This window comes from Rhineura floridana, chromosome 14 (genome assembly GCF_030035675.1).
Source record: "Rhineura floridana isolate rRhiFlo1 chromosome 14, rRhiFlo1.hap2, whole genome shotgun sequence".
Taxonomy (NCBI): Eukaryota; Metazoa; Chordata; class Lepidosauria; order Squamata; family Rhineuridae; genus Rhineura; species Rhineura floridana.
In genome coordinates this window covers 2,979,122-3,006,792 of record NC_084493.1, presented here as the reverse complement: position 1 = coordinate 3,006,792, position 27,671 = coordinate 2,979,122, and the positions used below count along the sequence as shown (strand labels likewise).

The following is a 27,671-nucleotide window of genomic DNA, read 5'->3' as shown; positions in this document are numbered from 1 at the left end:
CCTGCCGGACTAAACTCTCGGCAGTCTCACGTTTAAGTGAAAAATCTCCGCCACCGCTGCCGCCTTCTGGGGTGAAAATTGAGGAAAAGGAGCCGTCGTTTCCCGGCCTTTGTAGAAGTTCGCCTCAGGAAGGCTACGGATTTTTTTATGGGAAGAGGGAGGGGTTAAGAAAGAGCCTTCTCACTGCGGCGGAGGGATTCCTATTTGCGATTCCGTCCGAGGCCGAGTTAAAAAAAATAAGTTCTGGCGCGCAGTTCGTTTGTTGCTTGAGAGAAGGAAAGTCGCGGAGGGGGTGTTTGCGCATGTGCGGTGGGTGAATCGACGATGGGGGGCTCCCGGGAGCGGCGGCAAGAGTCACTGCTCCGATTCCACCAGTTTCTCCTGCGGTGAGTGTTTACTCTTCCTTCTCCTTTTTAACTTGACCTTCCTCCTCCTCACCGCCCCCCTTGGGACACTCCGAGTACCTGAAAATGGGGTGTGGTCTTCCGCAAGCATTGTTTTTCACAACAGCCCTGCGAGGTAGGGCCTCCGCTCAAAGAGCTTCCAAAACAAGGAAGACAAGAGAAAGAACGTGAGAAAGAAAATGGTGATAAGTTATTAAAACTGTAGTGCTAGTCATTGACCGTAATAAATGATGATTGATTGGTTATTAGAACATTGGGCTCTGCTGTCGTCTCCCACTGTTCTTGCACCATGTTGTTATCGTCATAATTTATTAAATTTATAACCCGCCCTTCCTCCCAGCAGGAGCCCAGGGCGGCAAACAAAAGCACTAAAAACGTTCTGAAACATCTTAAAAACAGACTTTAAAATATATTAAAGCAAATCATTACTTTTTTAAAAAAAGCTTTTTACAAAACAGTTCCAGCACAGAGGCAGACTGGGCTACTTACTGTGTTTGTAGTTTGGTTTGCTCGTATGAGCATCTGGAGAATGAATTGCTAAACTTTCTCCTTGCTCTGCCAGCATGCAGTTGCAGGCGGGTTTATTATCCTTCCAGATCTTCCAGGCCACGTGAGAACGATAACTCCGGGTGCCAACTTGAGTGCCTCTACTTGGGTATAAGCTCACCTACCCCTACCAGACTTTCACCCCAAAGAAACATGTTCAGGAACGGGCAGACTAATCCAGTTAAGGAGACTGGCAGGATAAGATTACTTGCTGAAAGTTTCTTCTATTATCAGCCATGATTACTAAATGGAACGTCTGCCTTCAGAGGCAGCGTACTTTTTAAAGTCTTTGCATAATTTATTTATTTACTTATTTGTTTGTTTATTACATTTATATCCCAGCCTTCCCCTCAGAAGGAGCCCAGGGCAGCAAATAAAAACATCTTAAAAACAGATTTTCAAATAAATTAGAAGAAAACACCTTTAAAAAATATTAAAAGAAAACATCTTTAAGAACATCTTTAAAAAAAAAAAGCTTGAAAAACATATTAAAAAGCAATTCCAGCACAGATGCAGACTGGAATAAGGTCTCTACTTAAAAGCCTTCATGAAAGAGGAAGGTCTTCAGTAGGCGCCGGAAAGATAATAGGGATGGCACCTGTCTATTATTTAAGGGGAAGGAATTCCACTACACTAAAGGTCCGTTTCCTATGTTGTGCGGAATGGACCTCCTGGTAAAGATGTTATCTGCAGGAGGCCCGCACCTGCAGAGCGCAGTGATCAACTGGGGTAAAACGATCTTTTAGCTGTCTGCGTCCTAAGCTGTGAAGGACTTTGTGTCATGTTTTGTTGTATTGCATTTTTTAAAAAATGTTAAATGGCTTAGCTTTTAAAAAAATTAATATAGTGCTCTGGTAATGCGTTAACTTTTTTTTAATTGCCTTTTGTGATAAAATAAACAGTGCTTATTAAATAAGGGTCTGTTGGCAACCCTAACAGAGAAAGAAAATATATCTGCCCTGTCACGTGGTGGAGGTTTGTGGTTCACGAGGGGTAGGCAGCTGCCAAGGCTTGTAAAATATTATTATGGATAATAAACATCATGGTTCATATGTTGCTTTATATATAAAAAAAACTTAATTATATACTGCATTCAGGTCTACAGCCTTCCAATGCAGCTTACCAAATTTGAAACAATGCCGTCTCAGAAAAGAATTACACATTACAACCTGCCCTTGGCAACGGCCAAGGCAACCACCATCCCCATCTCTCCCATTTTTCTAAAATGATGGTTTGGGGGGTTGCTTGTTATGGGGGGTATATATTGCCTGCTTTTGTACGTGTGTGCTATTTGTTTTGGGGTGCATGGAGGTGTTTTGCCTGTCGGGTGGACAGGTCTTAACATTGCCGGTTTTTCTTCTGTTCAATGGGTATTCAGTGGCCGTGACAGTTTCTTAGAGCCTGCTCATGCCAGGCAGATAGCCCACCAGAAATTGGCCACTGGTCCTTTCTATTTATTTTATTTTATTTATAGACCGCCCATAGCGAATAGCTCTCTGGGCGGTGAACAGCAGAGTTAAAATACAAAGTTACAATAAAACATACAAGGTCACAACAAGGTAGAGTAAAAAACATTGAATATAAAACATGAACGTTAAAATGCCTGGGAGTATAACCAGGTCTTAACCTGGCGCCTAAAAAAGTACCATAGGCGCCAGGCGTATCTCCTCAGGTAAGCTGTTCCATAGTTCAGGGGCCACCACAGAAAAGGCCCTGGATCTAATAACAATCCTCCGGGCATCCTGATGGGTTGGTACCCGGAGGAGGGCCTTAGATACTGAACGAAGTGAACGGGTAGGTTCATAGCGGGAGAGGCGTTCCATCAGATATTGCGGTCCCACACCGTGTAAGGCTTTATAGGTCAAAACCAGCACCTTCTGCTTGCCCCTAATGAATCAAGACACTGAACCCAGCATGGGACCAGGCTGATGAAGGGGTGAAGCTGTAAAACAGGCTTCATTCTTAGTCCCTAGAAGCCCACACAGTGGTGTTCCTGAAGGTACCTCTTTATTTTCTCCCAAAGAAAGGGATGGGTGCCCTTCTGTCTTACGGGAAACAGCAAAGTGCTGCTCTCACTTGGGGGCTGTATTGGCAATGAGATGCGTGGGTGAGAGAGTGGTCTAAGATTACAGCATTTTTCTGTCTGGCCCTTGTCCTAGATCTTTACTAACAGCTTGACAAGCAAAGATTAAATGGACATAAACATAATTAATGTTAAAGGACTAGAGATGGGAGTGGGATGCCAACCAATTACAGACGGTACTTTTAGCTGTGTTTATATTTTCAAAGTTTTACCAGAAATGATTACAGTTGGCCTGCAATATATTTTTTGTTGAAGTCTGTTTCCATTATTCAGAAACCAATTATTATAAGTAAACTACTTGTTATGTTTCAGAGTATACGAGGAAAGAAAGAAGAATATCAGCCAAGGACCGCTTACCTTTGAGGTATGCATGTCTAATTTCTCCCCAAAAACCATTCTGTTTTACAACAATATTTGAAAATATTTAGTTCCTACACCTGTGATTATTCTTGTTTTAGATCTACATTCAGAAAAAGAAAAACGGGGTGAGGGATAACCTAGTGATGAATTTGAGTAGCAAACTTTAAAAATGCAATATTTATGAATCTGGGAATTTTGTCTGCTTGATAAGAAAGGTCAACTTGTAGTAAAAGAAGGGTTCCTGCTGGGAGGAAGGGCAGGATATAAATCAAATAATAAATAAATAAAATAAAAGAACAGCATAGAATAAATTTCATTTTGTGCTTCCAAAGCTGCAGATGTTGAAATGAACTCTAACAAAGGTTCTTCAAGAAAAATATAGATCCCCTCTTATTTTTGCCATATCATAGATATGCTAATTGCATAGGTGCTATCATAGGTGCTAATTGCCCTAAAGAGGTTTATTAGTATAGAATTAAATACTGGAGTCTGTTTTAAGATTGAACAGCCTAATTTTTAAGGTGTGCATATGTTGCAATTAAGACTGCTGTTTAGTTCTGTAGGAGAGCACTTTCATTATCAGTGTGAAGTCTAACTAGATCACTGCTAAAGAGATTTCAGGTCAGAAAAATTATGCCTACGATTTTGCAAAGTAGCTACCAGTCAAGGGAGATGTAATTGAACAGAAGAGACTTGGTTTCACTTCATATAGGTTTGATTTGAGTACTGGTGATCTAAATGAATTAGAGTAGATCATGTTCTCCACATTAAGTGCCATGTAAATGCTGTTTTAAAAAATGTTTCTTTGTTTTGCCAGACTGATGTGCAAGGCTATTTGATTTGTGAAGGATGTCCAAATCCCTTGGAGAACTTCTGGAACAGAAGTGGTATGATGTTCATTATGAACCAAGCGGTATGTTGGCTGTCCTAATCTCAAAAATTTGTGATTTTCTTTCTGGGAAAGGTTGTCATTCTAACACAATTTATTATTCCTATAGAGACCTTGTGAAGAAGCCCATGAACTGGAAGAGGAGCAAATAGGTGACCCTTCTACGTCTAGGGCTTTCCCCAAAGAAGATTCTTCAGCACTTGCTTTACCCCTTGCAAGAGCAAGGTGTGCTAATCCTATTTTTTATCTTTTTATTAAAAATAATGCACTCTTTGAACAACCAACAGAAGACTAATTGTTTATCATGTAGCTGAACAGCTGGAATTGTGTGTGTTAACTTTCAGGAAATAATGAAAACAAACCTTTAAAGTTAGTCTTAATAGGCAGTGATCTGTAACTCCCTTAAGAGAAGCCTGCATTAAATTGGCATGAAAATAATAGTTTTGTTAGTTACCAGCGAGTCATAAATTAGTTTTCCATCATTTGTGTGCTGAATCGTGACACTGAATACTCCATCTTAGAAGCTGGTGGCTCAGTTTGAATAATCATATTTCAGCTTCTTAAGATGAATCAGAATAACAGAGTTGGAAGGGGCCTATAGAGCCATCGAGTCCAGTCCCCTGCTCATTACAGGAATCCAACTTAAAGCATAACCTACATATGGCTGTCCAGCTGTCTCTTGAATACCTCCAGTGTTGGAAAGCCTAACACCTCCCTAGGTCATTGGTTCCACTTTTGTGGTGGAAGTTTTTCCTGAACTTCAGTCGAAATCTGGCTTCCTTTAACTTGAGCCCATTATTGCATGGCCTACACTCTGGGATGATTGAGAAGAGATCCTAGCCCACCTCTGTTTGAAAATCTTTCAAATATTTGAGATGCTGGCCTTCCTCTGTGTGACAATCTTTCAAGTAATTCAGTCTTCTCTTCTCCAGGCTAAACATGCCCAGTTCTTTCAGTCTCTCCTCATAGGGCTTTGTTTCCAGTCCTCTGATTATCCTTGTTGTCCTCTTCTGAACCTGCTCGGTTCAGAGATGTGTGCAAGCCTTTTCCCTGCACACTCCATCCCACACTCCATCCTTGCCCTGTCCCTTCTCAGTGCAATGCAATAAGCCAGGAAGTCTTTGATTAGCCATAGTTTCCCATGATGTCTGAACTAGAAAACAATAGTTTCCAAGTTCAGAACAAGCCAATATCTTAAACCATGGTTTGAAGTTGGTTTTAAGATGCTAGCTTGTTCTGAAACTGGTAGCTGGGCTGGTAACCATAGCTTCCCAGCTTGGACATTGTAGGAAACTGTGATTAATTGAAGATGTACTGCATGCCAGGAAGAGGGAAGGGGTGACTTTAGAACAGAGATAGGTTCCTTCCGATTGAAATCAAACAGGCATGTACAGTTTTCATTGCTTGCTGAAAATGGTTTTGTTTTGCCAAGCATATTCAGAGGATTAATTTGATTCAGTGTTGGTCACTTGTTCTGAATGTTATAATTTTATGATGTTTTAATACTTTTATCATATACCACCATGATATTTTCTTATGAATTGGTGGTTTAGAAATGTTCAAATAAATAAATAAAGCTCATGCATATCTCTTATTAAACCAAGAGATTATCTTCTAAATTAGGCTAGTATGGCATAGAAAGAATTTAAGTAGTCTGTTCATAATACACTCCAACAGTTATTTATCAAATCTGATGTCTTTGTTTGCTTCCAGGCAGTTGATCTCATTCTACACAATGTCTCAAAATCCAAACATGGTCCACTTAATAATAAACAAGTCAGCACCACTTCCTCCACTGTGGGTACGATGTGATCGCTCCGACCCCAAACAAACTATCTGGCTGGGAGCTGAACCTCTCAGCATTGAAGACAAGCTAACAGGGATCAATCTTTACACAGTTGCCTGCAATGTTAAGAGTTCCTCATCAAATCTGAGTGAGAAGAAAAAATGTTTAGACTACTGTTAGCGTTTTTTAAAGACATCTTTGAAATGTAGTGTGTGCATTTCTAGTCTGTAATCAAAGTCTGCTTAGAAAATTATCTCTAGTCCCTATGGAACCAAAGGTATTTTTCAAAATCTGATTTTTGGCTCTATTGGTTAATGCAGCATGTCATATAGTAAACGGTTATTTTTCATTCAAATGGTAGTCCCTGGAATTCTAGCTACTTCATCCACCATTGAGATTTATTTTCCATGCTATTTTAAACAGACGTGGACTTATGGATGTATTATTTATTTTTTTATTAAATTTATATCCTGCCCTTCCTCCCAGAAAAGGAGCCCAGGGCAGCAAACAAAAACTCTCTAAAACATCTTAAAAACAAAAGACTTAGAATCATAGAGTTGGAAGGGTCCTATAAGGCCATCAAGTCCACCCCCTGCTCAGTGCAGGAATCCAAATTAAAGCATACCCGACAGGTGGCTGTCTAGCTGCCTCTTGAATGCCTCCATTGTTGGAGAACCCACCACCTCCCTGGGTCATCAGTTCCATTGTTGTACCGATCTAACCATTAGGAATTTTTTCCTGATATTCAGTCGAAATCTGGCTACCTGTAACTTGAGCCCATTATTCCATGTTCTGCTCTCTGGGATGATCAAGAAGAGATCCTGGCTCTCCTCTGTGTGGCAACCTTTCAAGTACTTGAAGTGTGCTATTGTATCTCCCCTCAGTCTTCTCTTCTCAAGGTTAAACATGCCCAGTTCTTTCAGTCTCTCTTCACAGGGCTTTGTTTCCAGTCCCCTGATCATCCTTGTTTCCCTCCTCCTAATCTGTTCCAGTTTGTCTGCATTCTTCTTAAAGTGCAGTGTCCACAACTGGACACAAATCACACAATTTGGAAACTGTACTTCTATTAATGCAGCCTAAAATAACATTTGCCTTTTTTGCAGCCACATTGGCTCATTTAGCTTGTGATCAGCAACAATTCCAAGAACCTTCTCACATGTAGTATTGCTGAGAAGGTATCACCCATCTTATAAGTGTGCATTTGGTTTCTTTATCCTAGGGGTAGAATTTTGCACTAATCCCTGTTAAATTTCATTCTGTTGTTTTAGCCCAATGCTTCAGCCTATGAAGATCCCTTTGAATTTTGTTTCCATCTTCTAAGGTATTAGCTATTCCTCCCAATTTTGTATCATCTGCAGATTTGATAACCATTCCCTGCACCTCCTCATCCAAGTCATTAATCGTTACCTCCCCCCAATTTGAGAAGGAACCATTGATAAGCACTCTTTGAGTATGATTTTGTATGGATCCACCTCATAGTTGTTCCATCCAGCCCACATTTATCTAGCTTGCTAATCAGAATATCATGGGACACATGGCCAAAAGCTTGGCTGAAGTCAAGATATATTATGTCTACAGCATTCCCCCAGTCTACCAGGGAGGGTACCCAATCAAAACATGAGATAATGTTAGTCTGGCAGGATTTGTTCTTGATAAATCCATGTTGGCTTCTAGTAATCACTGCATTGTTTTCAAGGAGCTTACAGATTGCTTTATAATCTGCTCCGGAATCTTCCCAGGGATTGATGTCAGGCTGACTGGTCTGTAGTTCCCAGGTTCTTCCCTTTTGCCTTTTTTGAAGATAGAGACAACATTAGCCCTCCTCCTCATCAAGCACTTCATTCATCCTCCACGATTTTGCACAGATAATAGACAGCACTACTGAGAGTTCTTCAGCCAGTTTCTTCAATACTCTAGGATGCAGTTCATCAGACCCTGCAGGTTTGAACTCGTTCAAAGTGATTCCTCAGTATTTCTTGACCATTTGTCTATCAGTCTCAAACTGCAATCCTGCCCCTTCAGCTTCATGTTTCCCAGGAGGGTCGGAGACCCTCTTTTGGGAGAAGACTGAGCCAAAGAAAGAATTGAGCACTTCTGCCTTTTCTTCATCTGTTATCATTTTGCCATCCTCATTGAGTAGCTGCACCACCATTTCTGTTCTCTGTCTTTTACTATGGATGAACCTGAAGAAAGCTTTTTTGTTGCTTTCGGCATCTCTCACTAACAGCTCATTCTCAGCTTTAAAACATATTAAAACAAAATATCGTTAAATTTTTATTTTATTTATTTATTTATTCATTCATTCATTTTCTTTTCATGATAGAAACCAAAGACAGCTTTCATATGGTTCCCAGGCGGTCTCCCATGCAGGCACTGACCAGACCTGACTCTGCTTAGCTTCAGCAGGGAGCTGGTCTTACGTGCCTTCAGACCATAGGCTGGGAATAATAATAAATGTTACTATGTAATAAAAAGGTAAGCCGTTATGATGTCATGCAGCGTGACGTCAGGGGCAGGGCACAGTGGCAAAGACAGCTTATCTGGGAGCAAGCAGGCTACGTGGCGGAGGGAGAGGCCAGGCATGGCCACGTACGCAAGGCTGGTGGTGGGAGAGGCCTGGCAAAGGGAGGGGTGGGCCCTGGTGACCCATGGGGGAAGGGGGCTGGCTTTGATGACCTGTAGGGGGGAGGGGGCAAACTTTGGCGGCAGCAGGCAGGGTTGGCAAGTGAAGTGAACAGGGGTGGCAGCCCCTAATTAAAACAAAATATCTTTTTAAAAATAGCTTTAAAAACATCTTAAAAAGCAATTCCAAAACAGGTGCAGACTGGGATAAGGTGTCAACTTAAAAGGCTTGTTGAAAGAGGAAGGTCTTCAGTAGGAACTGAAAAGATAGCAGATATGGTGCCTGCCTAATACAGGAATACCTCGCATTAATGTATTCAATGGGACCAGAGCGAGTACGTAAACCGAAAATGTCCTTAAAGTGAAGCACTACCTTTTAAAACTTTTTTTTACCTCTCCTTCATGTGGATCCTCAAAGCCCTGCGCTAAAGCCTCTGCTGCTGCGCTGCCACTCCTCCCAGCTGATTTGCGGTGGCGCGATCGCGTCTATTTCCACCCCCACGCACCGTTAAGTGTCCATAAGCGTGAAGCAAGCGTACGTCAACGGGCATGATGGAGTATGGAGTATGTCCGTAAAAGGGAGTGTATGTTAAGTGAAGGTCCGTATAGCGGGGTATTCCTGTATTTAAGGGGAGGGAATTCCACAGTGTTAGTGCTACAACACTAAAGGTCTAGTTCCTATGTTGTGCGTAACGGACCTCCTGATGACACGATATCTGCAGGAGGCCCTCACCTGCAGAGAGCAGTGATCAACTGGGTATATAAGGGGTAAGACGATCTTTCAAGTATTCTGGTCTTAAGCTGCATAGGGCTTTGTACACCAAAACCAGAACCTTGAACTTGTATATCATTGGTTGCTAGTAATTGCTTTTGCAGTGTAATCTAGGTTCTCATTGCTGTTTCATTGCTGGAAGAGACAATAGGGTGCTTGTATTAGGGGAGTCTTCTGACGTGAGCAAATTCTGAGAGAAAATTGAGATGTGATTCTATGTACTTTTTCAGAGCTAAATAGCTTCTGCTAAATTCAGATTCTATTCACAGGTCCAATGTCAAATAAAACATTTTCTGCAGATTTGGAAGATCTGAAGGAGACTCACAGAATGAGGCATCACTCTTCTGATGTAAGTTTCCTTTTCTATTACACCTGTCAAAGTATTAGAACTTCTTTAATTTTAAAATGCACTTTACTAAGACAGTCTGATCCACTAAAATATTGAAATTTATGCTTGGGGCACAGACTGTGCAGGGCTAGGGCCTAAACTATCTGGGTTTAGCTGCTTCTTAGGATTTCAGCCTTAATGGGGCTTTTAATGGTAACCACTTTTTAATTGGGTATTTGTCTTTTCCTGAACGATGGGTGGTATCCAATGTTACACACTTTCTCTCCTTCCCCTGGTGCCCCTCACCCAAAATATGCTCCAGAGGGTTCCATTTGGGCAGAGTTGGGTGTCGTCTTTGCAATAGCAGCCTATAACTGTAAACTGTTAATTCCAGTTGACAGTAAAGGGTTTTGCCCGTTATGAGTTCCTTGAAGCCACCTCATTGGAGTCCCTTTCGCTGGAAGACACCCTTATTCCATTGGACAGAAATATATTTGCTGATTTTACTTGGAACTCTGTAAGGAAGATGCTGCAAGTCCCTCCACTCACTTCTTCTGCCACATTGGTAAGGAAATTGCATGCCTTAATATTCTAGTAGCAGAGCAGTGGAACCATGCTGCTGATTTAATTTCAAATAGTATAAACTGACAATCAAATAACAGCTAGTCTAACTAGTGATATAGTGTATTAAACGATTTGTTAGTCTTTCTGGGCTCTAGCAAAGAGCCACATCAGTCTTTTTTTTTTTAACTTTCAGAATGTTCAGATGGCATCTGGGAGTCCCTTGAGTTCTGTATATGAACTGAACAGGGAGGTGCAGTTCCTCCTTGTAAGTATAGCTATGAAAATCTTGTTTCAGAACTATTGGTCATACAGCAACAAGGATGGGTGCTTGGTTTTAATCAACTGCCTCTTTGAAATTTAATCAAGCTAATATTGGTGAAAATGCTCCAAATAAATCAAAGGTTAAGCCAGTTCACACTCAGTAAATATCATGGTAATTCCAGTGGCATTCTTCTCTTTTTTTGAGAAACAAAATGAGAGATGCAATCCTAAGCACACTCACTAGGGAGTAAGGTCTCTGTTGTCAATGAGACTTGTCTGAATAATCATTGTTAATTCTTAAATGATCATGGAACAAAATCCTACCCTTGGTGTGGTTTTCATGCAGAATTTACACAAAAGTAAGCATGCAATGTGGTCTTTCTAGAACATAAGAGGAGCCTTACTAGATCAGGCCAAAGGGCCGACTGAGTCCAGCCTCCTGTTCTCACAACCAACCAGATGCCCCAATGGGAAGCCTGGAAGCAGGGCGAGAGTGCAACAGCCCTCTCCACATTATCATCCATACAGTAGTAAACAATGTCTCCAAATTATCCCCTGCACAATAGGAAGCAGTGTCCCCGAATTTCAGCTACAAAATTTACACTTTTTTCCATGTAAGCTAAAAAGTGCCAAGACACAAACTTTCCCAAGGACTGTATTGATTTTTGCCATTGAGATATGGGGCTGTGTCCCAAACAATGTAATATCATAGAATAGTAGGGTTGGAAGGGGTCTATAAGGCCACTCTCCAACCCCCTGCTCAATGCAGGCACCCAAGTTAAAGCATATCTGACAGACAGCTATGTCACTGTCTCTCGAATACCTCCAGTGTTGGAGAGCCCACCCCCTCCCTACGTCAGTTTTTCCAACAACGTGCCCATCTTCTGACACCACACATGGATTTGTTTTGGCACATTTTATTATCCCAAGATGCACTGGAATTTGGCTTGGGGTGATAAAATGTTTTTAAAAATCTTGTGTGCGGGTTTTTTTTATAGTTCTAGTTTAAGGAAGTGCTTTCCATACCAATGTATACCTCACTGTGTGCTAGAACATAACCAATACTTAGCTCTGAACTGTGGTCTTTTTGTTTTGTTTACACGGTGCTGTTAGAGTTTGGCTGAGAGCTTGGAGACCGGCATAACTAACTGGCCTAATCCTTTGGGGAAAAAACCAGTTGTTGAACTAGTACAGAAACTTTTGAAAGGTAATTTTGCAGCATTCTAGAAATGCTTGTTATGAAAGGCTTGGCAAGGACCATAGCTCAGTGGTAGAGTATCTGCTTTCCATGAAGAAGGTCCTGTGTCCAAATGACAGCATCTCCAGTTACAGCTGGGAATGTCCCCTACCTGAAACCCTAGGGGGAGCCTCTGCCAGTCAGTGCAGACAACACTTGGCTAAATGGACCAATGGCCTTACTCTGTGTAAGGCATGTTCTTGTGTTCCTAAAACAAGTAGGAGTAAAATTATTTGCATTACAGCCATGACGCTTGCATTATATTAATGATATTCAGCTGTATGTGCCTCGCAGTAGTCTTGCAACCTCATCCTTTCTCCTCCTTTAGATTTAAAGGACGAAGTTGATGGGTTGAAGAAGCCAAGCAATGGTGATGCTGAGGTATTCCGGGGCTGTGAAGTATCCACTGTTTGTCATTGCCAGTGCACGTTCAATCAGGGCTGTGGAGTTGGTATGCCAGACCTTCGACTCTGACTCCCACCCCTCTATTTATCTACTGTCCGACTCCTTCATGAATGGCAAATGTATATTAACTAGTAATAACAAATTTACTGTCGTAAAATGGTAGCACAAGGCATTTCATCACCACCATGTGAATCCACAGCTTGGAAAAGTTACTTTTTTGAACTATCAGCCCCAGGGATTGGGCTCGTGGGAGTTGTAGTTCAAAAAAGGAACTTTTCCAAGCTCTAGATTCACGTGGTGGTGATGAAATGCCTTGTGCTACCATTTTACGACAGTAAATTTGTTATTACTGGTTAATATACATTTGCCATTTATGAAGGAGTCGGAGTCGGTACATTTCTACAGACTCGGACTCCACCCAAAATTGCTCACGACTCCACAGCCCTGCTTTCAATCTGTAGTTGCTGGATATGTGATGGATGCTTTTTGTTACTTGTTAGCTTGCCTTTTAATAGTCAAGACTCGCTATGTTGGATGGGTTTTACTCATAGGTGTATGTATGTAGGAGGGATTGTGCTCTTAGACCTGTCCTCCTTCAGTGCAGCTATACAGAGACTTGTTTGTTTTTCCTGTAACTTCTTGAAATCTGTATACTACTTCTCATGTATAAATTATCAAAGCTGTTCATGGTGTATCCATAAACCACCAAAACCAATCAATTGCAGTCCAGCATCCAGTGCAGTGACCCATCTAGTCCAGCATCCTGTTCTCACAGGGGCCGAGCAGATGCCCCTGGGAAGCCCACAAGCAGGTTCTGAGTGCAACAGCACACTCCCCTCCTGCAGCTTCCGGCAACTGATCTTCAGAAGCACACTGCCGCTGACTATAGTGGCAGAGCACAGCCATCGTGGCTAGTAGCCTTTTTCTCCATGAATTTGTCTAATGCTCTTTTAAAGCCATCCAAGTTGGTGGCCATTGCTGCCTCTTGTGGGAACAAATTCCATAGTTTAACTATGGGCTGCATGAAGAAGTAAGCTGTTCTAATTGGAACTGACCACTTCCCTTTATTTAAAAACATTTATAAACTCCTTAATATCTTTTTTTAAAAACAATATGACTAAAAAAATACAGCTTAAAACTAACAAAACAGCAATATAAAAGCATATAAAACAGGAATTATGGGATTGAAACGCATAAAAAAGGGTCTAATCTTATGGGTCAGGAAAAGCCTGGGCAAAAAGATACGTCTTTACAAGAAGTCTCAAGCCACTGACGGTTGCTGCGCAGAGGGAAGATCATTCCGCAATACAGGGGCAACAGCAGAAAATATTGATTTCTTGGGTCATCACCCTATGATATTCTGTAGGTTGTGGGGCCACCAGTAGAATTTCCTCAGATGATCTAAGTGATCTTACAGGCCTAGACGAGGGTAGGTGGTCTTTCAGGTAACCTGGTCCTGAGTTGCAGCAGTGGGAACCTATTAGAATAGGTACCCTAGAGTACCCCTAGAGACTGATGAGTTCTGCTTGACATGTCTGTGCCTGTTGATGCCCTAGTTCAGCCTTCCCCGCCCTGATGCCCTCCAGATGTTTTGGACTACAGGGTCAGCTGCCTGTCACAGTGCAATCCAAAGAAGCTCTTCCATATGCAGCCGTTTGGCCTTGCGTTTTTGCTGCTGTTGGTTTTTATTATATACGTTTTTTTAAAATGTAACAATATGGTAGGAGATTTCTTTGAAGAACAGGATACAAATAACTAAAAGAATGTTAAATCCCTGCCTTTAATTTGAAGTATAATTTCAAAATTATTTTCAGAGTCTCCAAGAGGACACTTCTGCAGTTTATGGCAACATGAAAAAACTTTTTAGTAGGAGAGGAGACCTCGATTTTCTTGAGCAGTTGTGGTGTAAAATATGGAAGAGTATGTATATTTCTAGACTGTAACTCTTGGTATCTTTTATTTAAAGTTTTTCATCCTGTAAGAGAAATGACTGGAGGCTTGTACACTAATCTTATTTATTTAGTTAGTTTATTTTTCATTTGATCCACTTCTAGTTAGGCTGTGGTTTTATTTAACACTTGACTTTTTTCAACCCAAGATGTCACTTCATGTGAGGACCTGGTGAAGTGTTTCAAATTGATAATGAAATCCCTCCAGCATGGTGAACTGAAGACCTGGGTATGTAATGACTGACAGAGCTTCAGCTTGGGCAGTTTTATCTGGGCATGGGCAGACTTCAAGCTTGAGGGATCTACTTTGGTTTCTCCTAAAATCATGATGTCTACCAGCTGGAGCCAAGTGCAGAAGAGTGGCTTAGAAAGAAGAGCAGGCAGACAATTAGAATTAAGGATCTAGGCACCTCTGAGGGCACAAGGAATTTGTTTTCAGTACAGCAACTGAACTCACTGTCCTCTTGCGGAAAAATCCATTCCTCCACGCCACCAGTTTCTTAATTTCACTTGGATAAAATACTTTTTTGCTATCGTTCACCAATGATTTCATTCCCAATTGTTTATCTACTACAAATCACCCAGAGATTTGTCAACAGATCTCAATCTACCTCCTGCCCACCCCCACTTTGTAATAATTATGTTGTTGGGATGGGCAGGGAGAGAAGATACACCACTGCTGTGCCATTTGAGTGTCCTGTAAGTGCTCAGCTGAGGAGAGGAGAGGAGAGAAACAACCAGATAACAGGAAAAAAACCCACCTGTGTAAAGATGGCAGCCAAACCCTCAGCATCCCTGGAAACAATTGGAGACTGTGCTTGAGATGACACTCATATTCCACCCATCTTTCATGCAGGTGGCACATCTCAAGTTCCACGAGTGTAGCAGAGCTTCCACCCAATCGTGTAACTCCTAAGCCAGTAGAACTGGAGTATAGGATTGTTCCCTTAAGTCTGGGGTGGGGAACCTCTGGCCCGCAGGCCAAACCTGACGCACCAAGCTGTTCTCCCCATGCCAGTCCCACCTGCCCCACATCTGACATCATGCAGCACCAAGTGTAGAACAGGTAGAGGTGTGGCTGCAGGAAGCAGGATTGAACTGTCTGCTCATCAGCTGATGTGCAGGGAGTTCAATCCTGTTTGGTTCGGGTAAGCCAGTGAGTTCTCGTGGGGACCTAGCTGGAATGACCAAATCTAGCTGGGGCAGTATTTTCCTCTACTCCAGTAGGCCAACTTTGACAGGTGAACAGGACCACCACCTGTCAAAAGTTGGCCCACTCAGGTGGGGTAGATAAAAATCTGGGCCAAAAGGTTCCCCCACCCCTGCCTTAAGTCAACAGTGGCTAACATTTTTCAGGCCACGTTGACCCACAGGCAATCCTCCAGGGGCTGCATGATAAAGCAGGTCTAGCAGAGACAGAAGTGGGCAGGAAATGAATAGCTTTTTTAGTTAAATGCTGAGTACATAGAGTAGAACCTTCTCCCCACCCCTATTTATTTTATTTGTTTTTTTCCATGTATGTGTGATTTAAAAAAAACACAACCAGCAACACTTTTTTGAAAATTCTATAATCTGACTTCAGAGAAAACAGGTTTTAAAACATCAGCTGTTCTAGTATTACAAAATTAAAGACAAGAAGAAAACTCAAAAGGGAAAAATAGGGAAGGGTTTTTGAAGTTTACCTCGATGTAAGAAGCACAAAGATATATGTATCTTATCATATTGGCTACATTTGCAGAGGAGTTTTTTGTTGCTCTTTTGCCCAAACTGGCACTTCTGTACAACAAAACTATGCAGGGCTTTGCAGGTACACATCGCCCATTTTCTCTCCCTCTCTTCATTCAAGCCCGTGTTTGCTAGAACTTGGACCAAAGCTTGTTTTTACTGCCAGGGCTCAGCCTGCAAACCTGTGAAGTAACGTATGGTCTCTAGGCATCAGTTAAGTAACTATTTTTTACTAGCCGGGTGACTGTAAGCAGTCGCGTATAGCCCAATATCACGAATTCATATCAAAGCCATTTCCAGGTTGTTTTCTCTTAAAGCAGCTGCTGCTTCTGCCACAAATGTAAACAGATAATTGGAGCTCACTTTATATACCTTGCTCAGTGAATCGGCCTCAAGGCAAGAGCAAACAGAAGGAGCTGAAGTTCCCTCCAAACACACCGCAAACAATCTACCAACTCTGAGTCTTTATCTCAGTTTACTGAGTCTTGATACCGCTACACCGCTCCCTGCAAAGCCAGGCAGGAGGCTTCTGGCACAAAGTTCTGGCTCGATAATTAATGAGAGTTCAGTTGACACTGAACTGAGCATATCCAGCGGATTTTATTATGCTTTTTTTAAGGCCTAGACTCGTGCTGGGGAATGTGCTGCAAGTCAGGGACTCCTGAGTCACCGCCTGGTTGCCTGGCAGCAGTTTCTAGTTGCCAGTGGTGACCAGGCATCATCTTAATGCCAGGTCTGCTTCCAGCCCCTAAAAAGAATGCTTCTGTTCAGCCAGTCCTGCTCAGAGGGTGGGGGCAGGCAGGGGAATTCCAGGAGGGGCTGTGCTGAGGATCAGGTAACAGGCGATGTGACAGGTCTCGGCCTGATTCCTTGGAATGACACTGTCAGTCAAGAATAGACAATACTGGGGTGCGATGGACAAATCATCTGTCCTGGTATAAAAAAGAGAGAGGAAATGAAATGAAATAAAGCAGCTTATGTTCTCGTAGTGCTAGAGGGCTCTTTTTTAAGACTGCTAACTCCAAACATTTAGCATGGTGGGAGGGATCTGGAGAATGAGAAAGAGAAACCCTGTTTTTTCCATTCCTTTCTCCTGAAACCTAGCTCAGGGAGGGGAGTTGGGGTTTTTAACTTCACATTGTGCATCACCCAGACCTAATCCCTCCCTGCCAGGATGCTTACTGTGTTAGGGGGTTGGGTAGGCCAGTTCTCTTTTCCTCTTCCCCATCTTCAGTTTCCCCTCCCCCTCAACTGACCCCCCCCCAACATTCCATACCCCCTGGCAGCATGCAGATCCTTGTCAGGCTATTTTTTTTTCTTTTATAGACTTGTATATTTCTCTGTACCCAGGGTGGGGGTAGCCCTCCAGATGTTGCCAGACTACACCTTCCATCATCATTTCTGACCATTAACCACACTGTTTGGGGCTGATGGGAGTTGGAGTCCACCAACATCTGGAGGGCTCTGTGTTGGCTACTCCTGACTGAGGGAGGCTCCCATGTATGAAGCTGCTATATTATTTTTGAGTGAGCCTGTTTTACTTCTAAACTAAGAAGCATTCTACCACCTGAGCTTGCTATTAGAGGGAATAATTATCAGTGTCTATATTTTGCTTCAATTATTAGAGTGGAATGTTTCTTTTGCAAACTAAACATCGCATTTGTATAACCTTAAATAAGTTCACTTGAAATGACATTTTGTGGTGTAATTATGATATATTTCAAGATATATTATCAATGGACAGGATATAAATAAAATATATATTATGTCTCTAGGTTCATCAAGAAAGCAACAGCTTATTGAGCAAACTGATTAAGCAATCTTATCATGGAAGTACAGAGACAGGTTTGCTTAGTGGAAATACTCCATTTCAAATACTTCTAGAAATCGGTTTGGATAAAATGAAGAGGGATTATGTCAGCTATTTTGTAGGTATGTCTGTTTTGATCCAACCACCATCGTACTGGGTGGGTATATCTAAGCTATCTGTCAGTTTTGAATTTTTTTTTCCTATTTAACAAGCAGACATTGGGCACATCATCCGTTCAGAAGTTTTGTTGAGTAAATTACTTAAATAGATGTTGAGTCTCTTCCCATAAATATTACTTTGATATATAAACCAACAAATAGTGACTATCTCCCTGAAGAAACTTTCTTATCTGATTTTGCCAAATGGTGTTTGTCCTTAAGTTGTTGTTCCTGCCCAATCCTCGCACAATATTTATTTATATGCACAACTTCTTTTTTAAAAATTGGTTTTCATTTTTAAAAATTATGGCTGTAGCTCTTTATGAACAAAAAAGGAGAATGGTTGAATTTATACAAAGAGAAAAGAGACAAAGAATAAAAAATATACTAGAGGATACTATGATAGCTACCACGTATGTACAAACTATAATTTCTGCACAAGTTTTACATTTTCATTATTGCCTTCAGCACACTTTATTAAATTACCTCCAAGACAGCTTGCCCTACCATCCATATATTTTGTTTTATCACACCAATAAAATATAATCTTATGCCAAGGTTTAAGCAAATATTTACTTTTGTCTAACATTCTTTCCTATTTTCATAGTATAAAATTCAGAGACTGGAATCTTGTGCCAAACTGCCTGTTCCTGCTCTTTTATAGATAGAATTTACTATATTTTCCAATATTTGGCAAATAAAATTCTTGCTGCAACCAGCATATTTGCCATCAACATCTTTTTTGATGTCCCTTTTTAATTTTTCCAGGAGGATAATCATTGGATCTAATCCCAGTTGTAATTTGATCAATCTTTTCCAGGTGTTGTATCCGACTAAGTTCTACTTAGACCAGACCCATTGAAATAAATGGCTCCAAGTTAGGCATGTCCATTAATTTCAGTCTGTATGACTAACGTTGGATACAACCCCATTATTTTAATCCAAAAACAACTTAACGCAGAAGTCCAAAATATATGTCTACATTTTGCTTAATCCTGACCATATGTCCAACAAAAGGTAGAAAGGTTATAAATTTTGTTATGTCTAAGGATTTAAGTCACAGAAAGTGAATGCGTATCCCCATTGTATTCATCATATTGAAATTTAATGTTTGTAAATAAATCTGCAATTCTTAATAGACTGCATAGTATCCATTTCTTTCTCTCATACTAACCCACTGCTTGTTGAAAAATATTATTTAGATATTTGTAGAGCGTCCTTTTCATAAAAAAAATACAGCAAGGTGGTATGCAACATAGCAAGGAATTGCATCATAGGAAATATTTCTGGTCCTAATTTCCTTCTGCATTTATTATTCCGTATCTTATTGCATCTCTGACTGCATTTGATGATCCAAGCTGTTGCTGTTGCTCCCAGGTCCATTCATTTAGGGTAATTTTGCTGACCTAATTGCTAGGGGGAGTTATGTCTTTGCCCAGTCTGGGAACGGACAGCCAAGGCCGTTGCTATGGTAACCATCGCGATAGACTGGGAAAAGTTCTAGCAGCTATCTGTGTTAAGCTGAGTCTTCTGTGTATTGCCTCTGAACTGAGAGGTTGTCTTCTGTGTTTACCTTTGGAGAGAGATGTACCAGAAGGGGGGTGACTGAAGAAACTCTACATGTATTTACTCTTAAGCCTTTGGCCGTAATGTCTTAATAAAGACTCTTAACATGATCTAATGCTCTGAAGAAGTTTCTTGCTCAACTTAACTCCAACGTAATGTATGCTGTTTCACGCAACAACGCACACACATCAACATTATCAACTCATTGTAGCATTGTCACTCAAACAGAGGTCTGTTGGTACTTGTTAATATTAGGGAATACTAAACCACCAGCCCCCCCTCTCTTTTAGATGATTTCTAACTGACTTTTCATCAAAAACAATCCCAGAGCAGTGTATAGTATAATAAACATTAATATAGCATACGTTATATAAAAGCATTACATCAGAACAGCAAGAAAACACAGATCCAGTGGGATCCACCAATAAGAAGTTAACCAAAGCCCTGGGTGCAAAAAAGTTTTTATTTATTTATAGGAGTTAAAACTCTGCTGTGGCAAACTTGCAAGGCCTCCTACTCAGCTGGGGTTCATTTCAGTTTCTCATTGCGCTTCAGTTCTTCGCAGAACAAACTTGTAAGGAAGCTTGTGGCTTTCTGTGTAATGTCCCCATTTGGTGTTTTATATAAATTAAATTAAACTTGTCATTTTGTATACATTTCATATTAATGCTATTTAAAATTATGCTAAGTAGAACTATCTTTGTTTCAGGCAAGGAATTTGCAATACGTACTCACTTGGTAAGATACTTCAATTTTCTACCCTTTAAAACTGTAATAATTGTTCCAATTGGCACATCCTGGTAAACAGCATTAAAATGGTTTGCCATTAACACACTCATTTTGGCTGCTTCATTTCCCCTGTGCAATAGCCAAGGAGGAGCAAACCATAATTCCTGGCTTAGCATCATTTCCAAACAACAGACTGTGGGTTGTTTCAGTCCCAACAGACTACAGTCATTAAGCAAAGAAGAAACCTTGGCTACAGTTCAGGGGTTTTGGGAAGTGAGACAAACCATGATCCCTAGTTCAGACAGGACACTAGACCAAGAACCATGGTTTGTTTCCCCACGGACACAATAACAGGAAGGAGCAAAGCAGCTGTTCACAGTAAACCTAACATTATTTATTTTTATTTTTCATTGAATTTATTTCACACCCTTTCTCCCAAACAAGTCCAGGGCAGCAAACTATGGTTTACCATGATGTGTGAACAAGGCCTTTGTGAGACTAGTCATTCTGTTGGCTTGGTCTTTCTCAAGTTTGCGGGGTGAGGGCGAGCACTGTATTCTCTCTTAAACCAGCAACTTAAATATATTTTGGTGACACTGTTAAAGACTATTGATTTTTTTGTTCTTTGCCATCTCTCATCTTCTTAAAGGACTACTTCATATCTGCTTCAGTAGACCTGCAGGAGCAGGTTCATCGTGTTCAGAAACTCCATCATATGCTAGAAATCGTGGACAACTGTGTAGAACTTCTTAAACTTGAGCACGAGAACCTCATCTTTTTGACACAGTAATTGTTTACCAGCAAATCTCTTCCCAGTAGCAAGAACAAGCAGATTCTTTCAAATGCTCATGTAATGCAGAAAGGAGAGATGGTCATCTCAATTGTGTTGAGGGTGGGGACCGCAGTCCCAGTGCTGATAATGGCCCCAGTTTTGCCTCTCCCGTGTATCCAAGTGTGTGCTGCTGCTATGTTCCTTTCTGCGTTTGCAAGAGGACTTAAGAGAATTGCAGCATTCACAAGAAATACAACTTTGGGAATTCTAACATGTAATGATAATAGGGTTATTGAACTCCTGCTCTTGGACAGCCAAGCCATTTCCTGTCACTTTTTTCACCTTTGATTCTCTTTTTAAAGGGGAGGAGAGTAATGTTTAGGTCAGTTTAGCTCTAAATTAAAATCTTGCTCATCTCAGATTAAAAACCGATAGAAGGAATTTCTGTGGGTACTGTTTCCTCTAAAGGCACAGAAATTCTTCAGCACAGGTGTGCCCTTTTACAACTCCTGTTTGCTCTGGGGCTCATAGGTTGTGCATTGCTTGATTGTAGCCTTTTTGCCTTTCTCTTTTATTTTCTTTGTAAACATATTGGCCGCTGTAAAGATTGAGGATGAATTATTGTGCAGGGAACAGTAGTTAGTTTTTTCAACCATCAGTACTCTGAAGAAATGTTATCTTCTCACAGGTCCTGTATAAGCTACTACAAGGAAAACCCCCTGAATGAGAAGCGTGTATTTCAGCTACCAGTCAGGACAACTTTTGTGAAGGAGTTCTACCAAAAGTAAGCTGGACCTCAGTACTTGAACCCTGGAATTTAAATTCCTGTTGAGTGTTAACTGCTTAGAGACTTTGCTTGGTATTAAGTGGTATATAATATTAAAAACATAAAACAGTCAGTTCTTATCATTGGTTCTTTTTGTCTATTACTTCAGTGCTAATCCCCGAATATGGAGAGTGGAAATCAGTAGTGGACAAGGAGAGAAAAAAGTTAAAACAGTATGGCAGCTTAACACCACCCCTCCAGCTGAACACGTGAATCCAAGCACTGTGGGTGAGTGGGTCCCTGCAATCTGAATTGCGGTGCAGTATTCGTTGTTTGTTCCTCCCCATTTCACTTCCGGTAGCCTGCCTTAACAATATCCTGCTTTAAAAATATTGTATTATTGGGAAGTTTATAGTCCAGTAATGGAGATGGTGACAGGCTGGCAGTAGATTAGTAACTGCCAAAGCAGGCACATCAGCCATGTGGTTTAAGTGGACAGGCCTGAGGCACATGTGAAGACTGGTTTCGTGTAGGAGAGATCCCTACTGATTTTTCCTTTTGGCCTCCACAAATGAAAAGGGTCTCTGGGGTGTAGCTTAAAGGAGTTAAGAGAAGAGGATGAGTTCTAAGAAGAGAAGAAGATGGGTTTCTTCCATGACGTGTTTGTGTGTGATGTTAAGAAAAGCTGGACAACAAAGGCATTGGCTCAGATAACTCCTAACTAGTTAATCATAGTAGAATCTGGAGGCATTATAGTAGTTCAGCGAGTTTGGAAACAAGTTCCTTATTGGTTATCCTGGGGGCCATACAGCTGGCTGGCTGATTAATTTTGATGGCTTTGCTTTCAGATGGCCATCTTTCCTCTTCCAGACCAAATCTCTAGCCACATGCAACTCTTCAGCAGATCTGTGGTCAATGAAAGCACCATCATTCTTCTTGGAAGTTGAGCAACTCAGAATGTTGCCACAGGTCTAGAGAGAAGAGTCAGGCATAATGAAAGATCATAATGAAGATCATAATGAAAGTGGACTTTACACGGTAAAAGTCCTGCTTCCAAGCCCATAGGTAGACAGCTAGAGCCTAAATAAGGACAGACCCCCCAAATAACCCCTGTCTTTCTGTCTGGTCTTGTCATGCTGTGATGTGGGGAAAGGATAAAGGGGACAGACGGAACTCGAGGGGTTTGCCAGATAGACTGGTCAGCCTTGCCCAGGGTGGGGGCAGAAGATCACTCTCCAAGTCTGGGTGAGAGATGGGAGGAATGGCCTGCACTGGAGGCTACAGCACATCCTGCTCCCTGTGAAATGACGGAAGCCTGAAAGGTATCTCTAGCGCACACTCGATAGCAGCTCTTCTTCCCCAAAAGAGGGGCAAGTGTTTTAGAGATCCCAAGGATAAGAAAGGTGCCGTGATAGTGATGAATAACTCAGTATTTGGTAGGATGTCAGTCCTGTGGGCACAGGATTTGTTATATGAGAGTCCAAATGACGTGGGCATATTGGACAGAAACCAAACAAACTGGCCAGCATAGCTGACAGCTACCAGTTCATCTGTTTGCAGTTTTTGGTAAAGGTAATGGCTGATGTAGTGGAGGTCAGATGTTAAGCCGGATGTTACAATCAGAATGTGGATGCCAGATCCAGATCTACTCCCAAAATTTTCAGAGACCCTCTCAAAATTGTGTTCTTTCTAGTCATGGAAAGGAGGACATCCTAGGCCAGGTCTCTCTGCCCAAGAAGTGGTACATTTTCCTCTTAGATTAACTGGAACCCAGGGATGAATGTCTGTTTCTCTACCTGTCACTACTTTCTGTGGTCTTGCAGGTCTCCTGGATGACACTGAAGATTGTGGCAACAAAGAAACGTGTTTTATTACCTTCACTGAGTGTTCTCAGGAGTATTTCATATAAACGGTTGTCACTGTTATTTCATGCCCTTCCTCCCATGGGAGTCTAGGGCATCTAACAATAACCATACATAAAATTAACACAAAACAATAATTAAAATCTATTTAATTCTGAATACAGCTGACAGCAGTGGAAAGGGCTGTAGCCCAGTGGCAGAGCACCTGTTCTGCATGCAGAGTGTCCCAGGTTCAGGCCCTGCCGTCTCCACCTAGAGCTGGGAAGAGACCGTGATCTGAAACCCTGGAGAGCCAGCTGTAGACAGTACTGAGCTGGATGGGCTAATAGTCTGACTCAGAATAAGGCAGCTTCCTGTGTTCCTGTCTGGTAGTCACAGACCTTTCTATGTGGAGGTTGTGTTTCTGTCCAATAGTCACCAATAGTTACCGTGAAGCTGCTTAGACAATGCTGAGGTAGATAGACCAATGGTCTGATTCAGTATAAGTTAGCTTCACTATGTTCCTAATAACTGGACTGTTAATCTCCACTCCAGCTATGTACCAAAGGCACGAAGGATAACAGCATGGGGGACAATCAGCTCTCCACTAGAAGGGAGTTCCACAGCTGGGGCATTGTCACCACAAAGGCCCGGCTTCCCACGAACACCTGATGGACCTTACCGGTCAATGGGGACCACAAGCAGGGATTTCCCCACCAATCCTAAGCCTGAAGGCACTTTTAAAACTTCTTGGATCCTGAGCCATTCAGGGCTTTGTACACCTTGAATTGCACCCAGTAGCTCAACGTCAGTGAATCTGGTTTTTTTTTTAAAAAAAGAAGATGGGCCACTGGCCTGATCCAGCAGGCTGTTCTTATGTTCTTAAGAAGACACAGTGACACATGACCCCATGTCACTGGCCCACATAATAACTGGGCAGTGGCATTCTGCACCCATAGGAGCTTCTGGAGTGTCTTCAAGGGAAGCCTCATGTAGAATGGGTTGCAGTAGTCTGAAGTCAAATCTGGGCTTTGGAACTCTTTGTCACTGAGGCCACTTAGGCTGAAGAAACAACTTGACATCAAGGAGCACGCAAAGGCTACATGCCTGTTCCTGCATTGGGAGTGCTGCCTTGCCCAGAGCAGGGCACCTACCCAATTCCCAGACCTGCGACCCACTTACCCATTGTGCCTTTGCCTTTTGCTGATTCAGCCTCAGTTAATTAACCTTCGCCTGGCCCTCCACAGCCTCACGACGCTGGTTCAGCCTCTCCCGATTCAGGTGAAATGGAGCGACAGAGGTGGGTGTCACCTGTGTATTTGTGACACTGCACTCCAAATGCTACTGAAGCTTCCTTTAATAAAATGGAATCAGTAAAGTAGATAAGAATGCTCACGGTATATTTTGAAAAGACCTGTGGCTTTAGTTTAAAAATGCTTCTTAATACTGCCCCACCCTCCAAAAAACCCCTCAGTACATAAAGCAGAGCTGCAGGATTTTAAGTTTGACACTCCTCCTCAACATTTATATAGTATCTACAGTGCGTCAGAAGTTTATGTGCTCCTGTGCCCATGCCACTTAGAATCTACATGAGAGATAACAAAAAGGCTCAGCGGAAGGTTCCTGCTAAATTGATCAGAAAGAATATAGACTGGTGGGTCGTAGCAGTTAAACTGTTCAATTTACACACCATTCCAGAAACATACCGTGGGGCTGGAACACAAGATCATTGCTCCTATATCTAAGAAAGTTAAACCCCAACAACTGTCATTCCATTAGTCTGATTGAAATTGATATTAACGTTCACATCAAGTTCTTCCTTTTACAAGCAGGAGTTCTGGGCAGCAGCAAATGATGCATTCAAGAGGAAGTGAGGTTTAGTGTGGGATTTTCAACATCAGACTCCTCTTTGCTATATTAAATTATCCCAGAAGGGCCATTTATATGTAGCCTTTGTTGATTTTGAAGGCTGCTTTTGACTCCAGAAGTAGACAGACGATGTTAAATCTCCTCTCCCCTCATTTAGATCAGTGATTGCTGTATCTAATTAGAATCCCCGCAGCCTGGTCTGAAGGCACACGATGCAGCCATCTTGTTGAAGTTATGCAAGTCTGGGTCTGGTCAGTGCCTAGGTGGGGGACATATGGGGAAAATAAAGCCTATTATACTGCTGATTTTGATATACAAAATTGTATGCATCTCTCAGCTGCTTCAGTATCTGCCTTTTTGCTTAAATCAGTCGGCTCTCTAGGTCCTGCTCCCAACCATGCCTTGAAAGAGAAGGGTCTGGGCTTCAGTTATTCTCCAGCCTCTTGCACTCACTGTTCTAAACAGTGGTGGATTTGTAGTGGCACTGCTTTTTACCTTGTGGTTTCTGGTGTCATTTCTCATTATAAGAATGCCACACTTCTCCACGAGCCTGTAGTGAAAAGGAGCTTTGCTAAGAGCTGAGACAGAATCGTGGATATTAACGTTGCAAATATGGGTGGGATGTTGCGATATCCTAAACTAGGGGTAGCCAACACAGTACCCTCCAGGTGTTGCAGATCGCAACTGCCATCATCTCTGGCCATTGGCCAGCATGGCCAATGGGGATTGTGGTCTGTAGCTAGAGGGCACCAGTGGCTACCCCTGTCCCAAGCTTTTATGAAGAATACTTTTAATAAGATCACTAGTGAAATTTGCAGTTTTGTAATGGGTGGGAGATTTATATATTATACAAGGACTCTCCTCCAACTTCATACCCAGGTAGGGCCTGCTTGAAGCTTTGGAGAGCTACTGCCAGTCGGTGTAGACAGTACTCAACAGTACAGTGAGCTCAATGGATGAACAGTCGACTCTTTATTAGTTGTTTTCCTGTATTCCTATGCCACTCCAATAAAGCTAAAGAGAAACCTCTTCATCTTGGCTGGATATGTTCCATTCCAACACTGGAATTGCAGGCCATCAGAGATAGGCAAGGCTGTTCAGGGTGGGAGCCATTCCTCACCTGGCTCATTTTGCGAGTCAGACATAGACAAATTCATGGAGAATAAGGCTACGAATGTTGGCTATGTTCTGTCTTCAGTGGTGGAGGCACTGAATACCAGTTGCTGGGTTTCACAAGTGGGGAGAGTGCTGTTGCATTAATGTCCTAGTTATGGGCTTCCCACAAGCATCTCACTGGCCCCTGTGCAAACAAGATGCTGGACTCGATGGGCCTTTGGTCTGATCCAGCAGCCAGGCTCATCTTACGTTGTAATGAATGTGACTGGTGTGGGGCGCTGTGGCGAAAAGTAGTGCCTCCATTGTTCTGGTTTCCATATGAAACCAGTCTGAGATACCAATATGAAAAAGCTTCAGTGTTTTGCCCATGTTACTTTGATTATATAATGTGCTGCTTTATAAGCTCCATCTGAGCCTTGTTTGAGGCCTGATGCATGCTGTCCTGTTTCATAGCCTTCCTCTGCAATTGCCTAGAAACATAACATCTGTTTTAGTCATGGAGCAGAGCCAGGAAATTGAAGTGCACAATGGCTAGTTATGCATGTAGCTCACACATTAGGTGTTTGTTCTAGCTTCTCTATAAACCTGCTGCCCAACCCCAACACATGTTTATAATGAAGTAAGTCCCACTGTATTCACTGGGCTTTAATCACATGTAAGTGTGCATAAAATTGTAGCCTTAAATATATTGTTGTGAGCTTTGGGGAGGGGTAGTCATCTTTAGGAACACCTTCAAGCCTGTGACTTTATGGCTGTACAATGGGATTCCTTCAAAGAAAAGGGAACTTCTGAAAGGGCGAGTCCATTAACAGACTGACTAGATTCATTAACTTAAGTATCACTTTGCACAACTAAAGAGTACAGGTGAACTACCAACCTTTGGGTCCCCAGATGTTGCTGGACTCCAGTTACCATAATTCATGCCACTGGACATGCTGGCTGGGGCTGATGGGAGTTGTAATCCTTCAACATCTAGGGACCCAAGGGTTGGGAGAGGCTGTTAGATAAAGATGGACAGAAAGGGACATGCCTTCCCTGCTGCCACCCCCACCCCCCAAAGCCGGAAGATGTGTCATCAAGATCTGTGAAGGAAAACAAAACCCAGTGGAAGGT

At 42.0% G+C, this 27,671-nt stretch overlaps 1 protein-coding gene across 3 annotated transcripts; it reads left to right on the top strand.

Annotated features, from left to right (window-relative positions):
* Positions 1 to 30: 30 nt before the first annotated feature.
* Positions 31 to 26,381, top strand: ZWILCH (zwilch kinetochore protein). 3 transcript variants are annotated; one of them, XM_061594874.1, is made up of 18 exons: positions 31 to 386; positions 3,346 to 3,397; positions 4,211 to 4,306; positions 4,392 to 4,507; positions 5,996 to 6,216; positions 9,732 to 9,811; positions 10,185 to 10,355; positions 10,548 to 10,619; positions 11,729 to 11,822; positions 12,181 to 12,233; positions 14,072 to 14,177; positions 14,356 to 14,435; positions 17,707 to 17,863; positions 20,175 to 20,203; positions 20,844 to 20,980; positions 21,655 to 21,750; positions 21,902 to 22,020; positions 24,129 to 26,381. In XM_061594874.1, exons 1-18 carry the CDS (start codon positions 325 to 327, stop codon positions 24,152 to 24,154), a joined length of 1,767 nt encoding a protein of 588 aa, XP_061450858.1. In that variant the 5' UTR covers positions 31 to 324; the 3' UTR covers positions 24,155 to 26,381. The 3 variants fall into 3 exon arrangements, with proteins under 3 accessions (XP_061450858.1, XP_061450857.1, XP_061450856.1); XM_061594873.1 differs by lacking the exon at positions 24,129 to 26,381 and adding an exon at positions 22,581 to 22,733; XM_061594872.1 differs by lacking the exon at positions 24,129 to 26,381 and adding an exon at positions 23,556 to 24,102 and having other exon boundaries at positions 33 to 386.
* The last annotated feature ends 1,290 nt before the right edge of the window (positions 26,382 to 27,671 follow it).

What these genes read in the sequence shown, in the direction of transcription:
- ZWILCH (XM_061594872.1), top strand. Translation starts at nt 325, where the DNA reads ATGGGGGGCTCCCGGGAGCGGCGGCAAGAGTCACTGCTCCGATTCCAC. An exon ending in TTATGTCAGCTATTTTGTAG is followed by an intron (nt 17,864 to 20,174) that starts GTATGTCTGTTT and finishes TCTTTGTTTCAG; the next exon opens with GCAAGGAATTTGCAATACGT. An exon ending in GTGAAGGAGTTCTACCAAAA is followed by an intron (nt 21,751 to 21,901) that starts GTAAGCTGGACC and finishes CTATTACTTCAG; the next exon opens with TGCTAATCCCCGAATATGGA.